Source organism: Ornithodoros turicata, unplaced genomic scaffold (assembly GCF_037126465.1).
Source record: "Ornithodoros turicata isolate Travis unplaced genomic scaffold, ASM3712646v1 ctg00000746.1, whole genome shotgun sequence".
Taxonomy (NCBI): domain Eukaryota; kingdom Metazoa; phylum Arthropoda; class Arachnida; order Ixodida; family Argasidae; genus Ornithodoros; species Ornithodoros turicata.
In genome coordinates this window covers 2,497,778-2,508,312 of record NW_026999400.1, presented here as the reverse complement: position 1 = coordinate 2,508,312, position 10,535 = coordinate 2,497,778, and the positions used below count along the sequence as shown (strand labels likewise).

At 47.1% G+C, this 10,535-nt stretch overlaps 1 protein-coding gene across 1 annotated transcript; it reads left to right on the top strand.

The window, feature by feature from the left end:
- The first annotated feature begins 3,907 nt into the window (after nucleotides 1-3,907).
- On the top strand, nucleotides 3,908-9,941 carry LOC135374757 (prisilkin-39-like). The gene is made up of 3 exons (XM_064607685.1): nucleotides 3,908-3,927; nucleotides 9,005-9,540; nucleotides 9,888-9,941. Exons 1-3 carry the CDS (start codon nucleotides 3,916-3,918, stop codon nucleotides 9,907-9,909), a joined length of 570 nt encoding a protein of 189 aa, XP_064463755.1. The 5' UTR covers nucleotides 3,908-3,915; the 3' UTR covers nucleotides 9,910-9,941.
- Nucleotides 9,942-10,535: the final 594 nt, after the last annotated feature.

Sequence of the window (10,535 nt, the reverse complement as noted above, 5' to 3'; positions counted from 1 at the left end):
TTTACTTATTATTTTTTTAATGGCTTTTCCCCCCTTTTTTATAATTCACTGGCTTGCACTGTGGCATTGAGGAGTGCTCAGTCACCCTCCCAGGTGTATATCACTCGCTGAGTGACCCCTGGTTTGCCAATCCCGAACGATGCGCAGCTACCCAGGGCCGACGAGCCGCAAACACGGCGAAACACGTGTCCTCTGGTGCTGTCGCATCGTTCAATGAGTATCTATATATATATATATATATATATATATATATTAGAAGCTTAGGAGGGCGGTTAACCACGAGAATGAAATAAGCAGGAAAAATCAGAAGACGACAAAGAGCTTACAGGAAAACACAAAGGGGAGTTTATTAACACATATAGGGATAGGGGTCGACGTTTCGGCAGTCAGCGCTGCCTTCGACGGGACTGGGGTTTGGTGACAAGAACAAGCTTTATATATGGGAGAGGGTTATGTACAAGGGAAAGAGAGCAGCGCATGCGCTTTTGTCATGACTAACATAGGTTGGTGACTAAGTGAAAGGGGAATGACCGGGTCTGTGCAGCAGGACCTTGAGGAAATACCCGTGAGCCTGAAAAAGAGACAAAAGAGTGTATGTATTGTGCTGGATTAGGAATGCAGGTTGCGAATAGTAGAAAGGATTCCTGGATCTTCGTTTATCTGACACTGGAATTTATGAATGAGATAAGACTCGCGCTGTTCCCTGAGCCGCTGGGAAAGAAGCTCTTTGTCGTCTTCTGATTTTTCCTGCATATATATATATATATATATATATAATTGTAGCTTTTACAATTAAAAGTTAATTATTGAAAGTTAATTAGGACATTGCCTTAGGAGTTTGCTGGTGCCTTCTTAATGAGTGCCCTTCAGCATGTGCTAGATTGCAATTGATTTCATCTCGAAAAAAGTGATATATGTATTTTTAAAAAGTCTGTTCGCATTTGGCTGGGACACCCTGTATGTACTACATATGTCTGCAACAAAGGAAATTAATTGAATAATAAGTCGGAATAAGCCGAGACAAACCAGCAGAGAGACAGGCCCAATTGTGTTTCCGTTTGATGGGAAATACGGAGCTGTGGCAACATTTGCCGAACATTTGTTTTTGCCGAATGCTGATAGCGCTCTACTTTTCACATTTGGGTGGGGACGCTGGTTGCAATTTTCAAACGTGGAAGCTCAACAGGAGCCCGCGGGAATGGGTGACCGCTTTTCACCAATTCAAGCTATATAGGTGCACTTGAAAGCCAGAAAGTTACAAGAAATGTCGAGACTGGGAGGCACCCGGGTTCGAATTCCGGTGCCGACAGTGCTGTCTGGGACTTTTTCCTGTTTTTTGGTCAGACGCTCTCAGACATATGTCGGCACAGTTCCCATAGGAGTCGGCTCAGGACGTACATTCCCTCAGAGCATTGGTCTTGACGTTGTCCACGTCCATGTGGTCGACAACGGATTCATTTCATTCATTGGCACCAGAGCCGTAGCGAGGCAAGTTTGCGCCCAGGGCAGAGTAAATCTGAAGCGTCCCCCCCCCCCCTCTCACCCACTGCCGTCAGAAGCCCTGTAAACAAAGATATGAAAACGCTTATTTGCAGCGCCGAGATCGTAAATTCAAATTTTCTTCGTTCCCGCTTTATCCTGTCCAACCAACCTGCCAGGGCCTGCCGTTCGGCGCCCACTCTCGCGAGAGCGCCCGGGGCGCCTGCCCCTCTCCCCCCCCCCCCCCCCCCCCCCTCGCTACAGGTCTGATTGGCACCACCAACGACAACAAAAGCCACACGAAATACGTTGAAAAACAAAGAATGGAGTTCCGGGTGGACATTACACATATGAACCTAGCAGAAGCCGATCTGATGACGAGTAATGAATTTATCCTTAGCATTCGTAATGAAAGTACGCTTTCCAGCCGTTCGCCGCTTTACCTATTCTGACACTTGGCACGATAATTTTAACAAGTTCGTCACGCTAACAACATGCGGCATTTCCTGAGGTCCGGCATTGTATACCTTACAATCAGGATCTATTGACACAGGATGAAACTTCATCATGACTGTGATGGGTAGATACATTAAAGAAGAACGCGAAAGCTTCCTGAAAACAGAGCTCTACCCGAGAAACGTCATCATGACGTTGGTAGACAGACTGAAACCGAAACAAATGCCTTCTGCGAAGGACAGAAGGTCGCGTCCCTTTCAAAGACCATCGTAATCCCCTCAAGAGTCAAGACCCGGGCTTTCGGGCGCGACCTTGTTCACCCCTAACTTCCAGCGTAGTTCAACTCTACCAAATTGGTGGCGCTGTCGAACGCTATGACGTCATTTGTTTACAAACAGAGAGAGGTCTATTGGTTGACAATTCCGGGTTTCTGCGTCGACGGGCCCTCCCTATATAGTCGTGAACGACGCCACGCAGAGTAAACCGCCTACGGATTAACTTTTCCCCCATCTCGGTGGTCTTGAATGCACGCTGAAATCTCAGCACGCTGCATGCATTCATTAACCTCTCTCGCGAGAGATCACTTATCTAAACAGTTTCGTTCTACGGCGGCAGTTAATTACTGGCGCCCCCAGCCGTAGTCAAACGCGGACGCTGTGGGATCCGCGGCCGGACATGTTCATTGTTGAGACGTCGAGGATGGCTTCAGAAGAGGGTCAACCCCAGAAGTGTCAAATGTGTTCGGCCAGAGTTGTTGACTCATTTCACGCGATTAAATTTACGTTACAGTATGTTACGGCGTTCAACGTCCGCGTTATACATCGTAGAAAGTGTCGTGCATCTTCTAGCCTCGCGCCTTGGTCTAGTCGCTTCACGTAGGCGTTATACTCATTCTTTTGAGTGCCATGTTCGAATTGGGAAAAGTTGGGATGCCCATGAAAATTGGCAAAACTGCGTAGCAGACGACACGCAGGAGCACACGAGGAGTGGACAGACAGAGGCATCGTATGTATGCAAAGCGGGAACAGAGAACATATGGGACGCCGTTAGCGTGTCAGTGCCACTCAGTGGTCTTGAATTCATTTGAGAAGACTGCCGTCATTGAGAAGGAATGGGAGAACAGGTGAAAAGGAAAAACGGAGTGTGGTGACAAGACCGAAGCTTACTACGACGGCGAGCCTGTCAGATAGGAACTTGATTGCCTCTAGAAAACATCGCATCGAAAGGTTTAAAAAAAAGTACTCATTGTCGAAGCCCATCTTTTCATTACTGTGGATACTTACGACTGCGTACGCCGGCAGCTCCGTGGCAACATTAATGTACGGACTACCGTGGCGTCGCTTGATTATCATTGTTATTAATGATCCTCCTCTAGTACATTGATACGTCATTCATTACGATTAAAGGTTGCGCGTACTGAAGTGGGAAGATTCGACGCTGTCGTCGTTCATGCTTTAGCAATGTTTCCCTTTATTTGCCTTCAATTATAGAATGCAACAACATAATCCGGTGGCTCCAACTCTAAATGGCAACTGCTTCCAAATACTTTTCACTGCATCTGACAGCCAGCTTCATTTTTCTTCATTCACCCAAACGAATCACGCCACATTGCAATGAAGTGCTCATTCCGAGATGTATCCCCCGATAGCCCTGCTCATCGTCATGCGAAACAATTAGCCAGGCTGGTGAACCTCACACTATACATGCCCTGTGTACACAGCCCTTGTTCTCTGGAAGGATAATGGCGTACTGGTCGACGGGGACAATGGTGCACCCTCCCCCACTCATTACCAATGCCGCAGATGGGATCAGAAATCGTGATCTCTTATTGCTTTTTTGTTTGTTTTTTTTCATGATCTCGCGATGAGTGAGGGGGTGTCCCATCAATGGCTTGCACGCTTACTTAAGCCTCGGCCTATATAAGACGCGCAACAACCGCTTGCCAAACACTTTGTACCAGAGATTAAAGCATCCGACACCATGCGATTTTTGGTAAGTATCTTTGTCTGTTCCTAACCTTGTGGGTAACGACGGCTCGCACAACTCTTTTATCGTATAGGATAGGGTTATGAGAAAATATGGCTTGATGGGGGAACTCCGCACTGAAAAGCCCTGAACGGGGACACGCGAAAAAAAAAAAAAGAAACACGTCTGTATGGTGTCGTTTTTTCCTTTTTCTTCTTTTCTTTATGCTTCTTTTTTTTTTTTTTTTTTTATCCACGTGTCCGCGCTTTTTCGGTATGGAGTAGCACCACCAGCTAACCTTCATCTATATGCCATTTTATCTGCTTTAGGGGCTAACATCTGGATGTGAGGACATCCCACTCCCAGTTTAAATGCCGTGCTCATTCACTTGATGGCGTAATAGTTTGATTGGTTGGTTTTAATTAATAACAGACAGACGGGTAAAATCAAACACTGCAGGACGAAGAAACGCCCAGGAAAAGGTACTTCTGGAATTACCAACACAGTCTCCCAATCCTCTCATGGGAGACACCGTAAACGAGGCCATTTAATGCGTAGCTTATTAGGGGAATGCCAATGGGGGATGCGTACATTAGGGGGAAAAGAAGGCAGTACGTTGCGATAACGGGGAGGAGAAGGTGAATACTATATTACTGAAGGCATCTTCGTTCAAAGAGCTGGCCATCTTTCTGCATCGCTCTCTTTGCGAGATGCCGCCTTAGCAGCATGGTAATTACGATCTAGGCTGCTCCACTACACAAAGGTTCGGCCGTACTGCCGTCATCATGAAAGTCCGACTCGTGAAAACTGTTTTTCTTTTTTTCCTGCACGAAAACCCCGTGCGTGCGATGTTATATAGAAGATCAATAATTGGGTTATATAGAAGAAGGGGATATGTCATGCTTCTGGGTTTTGTTCAATTTCTGAGAAATCACACACACAGAAACGACGCTAATGGGACATGCATGTAGAGTAGACACAGGCATACGCGCTACACATTTTGCATTTGCGTTATTCGAGGAAACTTATCTGCAATTACTTTACCAAATATTCACTCGCAGTTTTCTCGGTTTGGAATTTTTCGACTTATCCCTTTATTGCATACAGAGGCTGAATTACAGCGTCGTTTCAGCGTATTTGGATTCCCTGCTTTGAGTAAAATGTTACTTTTGCTGATAGGCGATCGTTTGGACTCAGTGGCGTATCCAAGGGGGGGGGGAGCATTGGGCGATCGCCCCCTAAAACGTCAGTTTATACATTGGATTTCCCTCCCCCCCCCCCCCCCCGCTACGTGCTCCGGCAATGGAACGCCCCCACCCGAAGGTCTAGATCCGCCCCTGTTTGGAGCACATCATGCACGCACCGTTCAGGATAAGGGGACCAGTTCAATGTTAATTACAGGACATACCTCTCGTAAGTAAGGGCGAGCCTAATATCTGGTGCAAAATCCTCAGAAGGAAAGAAACTCCTGTGATACAGTTTTGCGTATTATGCTCGAAAGAGGCCTGTTTTCGTAGAGGCATTCTTTGCTGAAAATAGCTTTTTGCGGGCTCTTACGCTTGGTATTGCAAAGTAGACACAAAAATCGGAGCTACTGACCGTGCATTAGCAGCGTCACCTAGGTACAGAAAGCCTGTTTTTGAGTTTCGGTATTCGTATACGTCAGTTTTCTACGCCTCTATTACTCCCTTTTCTTTACGTCACTTGTGCGTCGTTTACGACTCAGCGACGCCTTCACCCCTGTGTTCCGGGCTAGGCTGGGTTACAGTAACACGATGCTGTGCTGAACTAGCCATAACCCAAAGCTACGATTGCCCATATCATCGAGGACCGCGTCTGGTACACATGTACACATGTGTACGGGTCTCCATCTGGTACACATGTAAACGACGGGTGCTTCGACGCCAATTTGAACTCCTGAACCACAAACTATTCAGCTTGTCCAAAGTCCTTGGCCCATGGAGCACCCCTGCGCACTAGTGCCGGCAGCGGCGTAACTTGGGTTCCCAGCGTCCGGGGAAAAACGAGTATCACGCCCCCAAACTAGACACAAAACAAGAATGCATCACAATTCCCCCCCCCCCCTCCAGCGCACACACACACCAATCCAGTAAAAAGCGCTTCATGTACTTTGACAATATGCGCTGCTGTTTCTACGCAAACAGTCTACTACCGAAGCACACAGGATGAGATGAGGCCTGTGCACATGACGTCACACGGAGCCTTTGTGCGCCTTGGAGCCACGTGACATGGGAGAACATGGGGATGCACCACAGGCGTCTTATCGCTGGCCGAATTCGCAATTTTCTCTCGCAACTGCATCCATACCGCGACAACTCCTCCCTCCTACTGTGACTCCGGTGTGGCAATATGTTTCCCGATGTCACGTGACCAAACATGACGTCGCTGCATAAGCCTATATATATCGGGCCTCGCTTCAATCGGCCCCATCTTAGAGGCGCCCAGAAGATCGTCCCAACAGACAACCAATGTTTAAAAACTCAGATTATTTCAAGTGACAAACAGTTTCACTCTTTCTATTTCTTCTCTCTCTCTCTCTCTCTGTCGATAATTTGCGCCCCCCAAGGAATTACTCCCGGGGAGACCACCCCCTCGCACCACGCCACCGAATGCCGGGTTCGTCGCTCCTTCTTTACTTTCCACCAGCTCCGGTGGCGCAGCGGTAACGCGTGCGCTTGGAGACTGGGAGGTCCGCGGTTCGAATCCGCGGGCCGTCTGTGCCGTCTGGGGTTTTTCCTGGGTTTCCCTCAGATGTGTAATAGGCGTATGCCGGCACAGTTCCCCTGAAGTCGGCCCATGGACGCAGCTATCCTCCCCCCGAGCGGATTCCGCTCGGTCTTCCACTTCACCCTTTCCTCTCCTCCTCTCCACCACCTTTCCACCTTCCCGAGAAACATGCCGCCTAATCAGGCAGGCAGACCTCTCGGGTTCCTCCCAACGACACTCCTCCTCCTCCTCCTCTTTACTTTCCGTTCCGCTGCCGGCCTCCTCAAAGAGCTCTAGATAGATATCCGCCCTGCCATCTCTTCGCGCTCTCCATTAATTCATCCTCTCATATTAACCTCTTTGAAGTGGGGTAGGGTCCTGCGACCACTGCGCGGAAACACCGAAGCGTCCCATATGTGATCAACACTTTTCCTTCATTCGTTTATTGTTGTTTTTCGCCGTAAAACTTGGAATTCGGTTCAAATCGATACAAATAACCGTCTTTTACGTTTATCTGAAATGAGCTGCGACGAAACGACGCAATCAAAAATTGGAGAGAATGGAGGAATGCTTCGTGAGAAATTGGGAGACCGAAAGAAACGTATATATACTTCGCTTGGCACGAAATGAAAATCGAAATGAAAGGAAGCTCCGCGAAAATTTCGCTCTGTCGCTTATCTTAGTTTACCTTTTACCATCACGGAATGAACCTTCATAACTTAAAAACCCGCGACTGGAAGACAAAAAAAAAAAAAAAAAAAAACGACAACACAGACAAGGTCTCAAAGGTGTTGTCGTTTTTTTTTTTTTTTTTGTCCCCGAGTCTCGGGTTTTTAAGATATGGATCTATACCACCAGCTCGCTTGCTACCTCTCTATCCTCTCGGAATTAGCCTCTTCTTTCGGGAAAGCAAACGAAAATCCTCAGTGCAGTAAGATACTCACTCTAAGAAAAAAGGGCGTTAAAAGGTGATAACTTCTATAGTTACCACCTAAGGTCAACATAGCGTCTGACGAAAGGGTGTAAAAGGGTGGTAACCTTGCCTGTTACTGCCTCTTGCAGGTGTTGTACAAAATGTGTGTAAGAGCTGAAACAGCCACAGGAGCACTGCACTTTCAGAGGGGTGTTGCCTTCCCAGCATTGACAGTGCAATAGACATTGAGCACATTGTGTAGAACGAGGATAACTGAAACTAAAATTTGGTTTGGGATTTGCGCTAATCTGTTCTGCCGACTTCAACCATGTAGCAGGTAGAACTTTGCAACCTTGTAGGCACAACATATGCGACAATTATTACCTCCTAAAAGGTGTAACGGCTCCACCTCTTTTTTTTTTTTTTTTCTAAGAGTGTTGAAGGCCTTGTAGTTACCTTACCTTACCATCGAACACTTGTTCACATAAATATACCTTGGTATTTTTTATTTTATTGTTTTTTAATATGTGGCTATGAGCGGCGTACAGATGTGGACAGATGGAGAGAGGAAAGCAGAAAGGAGTAGGGGAGGGTTAGCATGCGTCATGGGCCGACTTCATGGGAAACTGTGCCGACGTTCGTCTTTGAGGTATGCCGGAAAACTCGGGGAAACTTGGTGTTTTTGCCGAGAGGAGGCAACGTCTTGTACTCCGTTCGTCTTGGATTTCGAATGGCGCATTGAAGCGTATTGAGAATGTAACAGCAATGTTGTCCGTCTCCTCGAGCAAAGCGCTCAGAGATTTGTGTGTACAATAAGAACCGAAAGGTCGGGTGATAGTGATCTTAATTTTCACCGTGGTTCCCTCTCTTTTGGTTTTTGCAACGAGGCGGGCGTGGAAACTCGACGATATCCATCGCTTGTAGGCGAGTTCAACAGAAACCTATTTGTCGGTGCAAACCACGGTGGTGCAAACCAAGAAAATGCAGGCTAACCGCCGAACGGAATGGTACTGTACAGGACACAGAACATTGCTCTCGACAGTCCTCTAGGCGATAGCGTCAGCAGCATCTCCAGGCAATCTTAGCCCGACAGGACACCCGCCCTTTGACGCGACAAAGATCCTTGGACCATGGCCTCCAAACCAATCGCGTCCAAGCGCTGAGGGCAATTTTTTACAGACAACAAGTTGATCGATGTGCTGTGACACATGCTACACGCCACAGTGTCTGCAGCCTTCTTTTACGTTCCATTATCTAGAAGTAATTATCCCTTTACTCACTTACTTTCATCAATAATTCAACTGGAGATAGCTAGCCCGCTTCAACAGCCTCCATTTTGCCAAGCACCAAACAAAAGAAAAGCAGTGCAAGTACAGTTTGTTAACAAATGCCAACGCTAAAGGAGCAAGACAATAGATATGACGGATGAACGGAGACAAATGATATGACGGAGGATCTTTTCAGGTTCTCCTTGCAGGTTGCGTGGCCTTTTTGGCACTCAATGCTCACGGTGAAGCTGGCTACAAAGGTGGTTACTACAACCGCGGCGGCTACAGTCGTGGCTACGACCACTACAACCGAGGAGACTATTACAACCGGGTTGACCACAACAACCGCGACTACAATAGGAACTACTACGGCGGATACAACAGAGGAGCGTATGGCGGAAGCTATCCAGGAGCGCATGGCGGTTACAATACAGGAGCCTATGGAGGATACAATCCGGGAGCGTATGGCGGTTACAACCCAGGATCGTACGGCGGTTACAGGGGCGGCTACAGCGGCAACTACTACCGTGGCTACGACAACCCCGCTTCCGGACGCTATGACTACGGAAACCGATACGGGTACAACCCGTATTCGAGCTACCGTAACAGCCTATTCGATAACCGTTACGACAACTACATGGGGAACAGAGGCTACGGACCAATCAATCGTCCCGGCAGTCCTTACAACACCTATGGCTACGACTACACCCTACCTCACGGCCACGTCTACGGGTATGCTGGTGTTCGCCGTTAATGTTTGGCGTAAAGTTACAATTAGCATTGTATGCTGCTCTCAAACTCAGGCTGCTGAGCTGTTACGCAACACTTTATTGCGCTTCATGAGCAGTTCTGCGCAGAGGTACGATGAAGTACGCTATAATTATACTATAATCCAGTGTACTTTAGCTGCTACAGACATAGGGAGCTCTGATATGCTTCACCGCTAGTGCACCACACCTATGCTCACGGAAACTAGATTTTACTTGACGATGGTGATGATAGTTCCTCACTTGATAACTATGATCACTTGCAGCGTGGTGTATCACTGTACATTTTAATTTATGTTCTTTCTTTTCAAGGTACCTTTCGTCCAGGTGGTGACGTTAAGGCTTCTATGGTTTACGAAGAATAAAACCCTATTGCCTATACGCTATTGCTGTTGCGTCATTATTTCCACTGTGGACAAATACACACTAAAGCTACTTGTTCTTCCTTGGATATAACGATACAACATTCGTATACGCAATACACCACGAAACGTACAGAAGGCGATGAGCAGTACACTCTTAAAAAGAACTTCGCCGCATAGCACGCTCCTAGCCAACCATCATCTCGAATGATATCGTTGTCTGCTCTGATTTGTTGAAAACGGGAGGTGTACGCCTTTTCTGTGACAATTATGAACGGCATAAGTGTCACAAAAAAGGCGTACGCCTCCCGTTTTCAACAAATCGGGGCAGATAAGGATATCATTCGAGATGATGATTGGCTAGGAGCGTGCTATGTGGTGAAGTTAATTTCTAAGGGTGTAGATAAAGAATTCAATCATTGTTGAAACGTATACTAGCAATAGCCTTCTATTGTACGAAGCATCACAGTCGTTACCTAATTACGATTGGTGACCTGAATAAGTCGTTTTCCATTCTTTTTTTTTAAAGCCGATTGAGGTGTACACGGGAATGGTTAGTATGTCTACCAAACGGCGAGTTCACCCGAAGCAGTCCTCA

Bases quoted from the DNA above. Each gene is read 5' to 3' on its own strand.
- LOC135374757 (XM_064607685.1), top strand. The intron at 9,541-9,887 runs GTATGCTGGTGT...TTTCTTTTCAAG, and splicing joins CCTCACGGCCACGTCTACGG to GTACCTTTCGTCCAGGTGGT.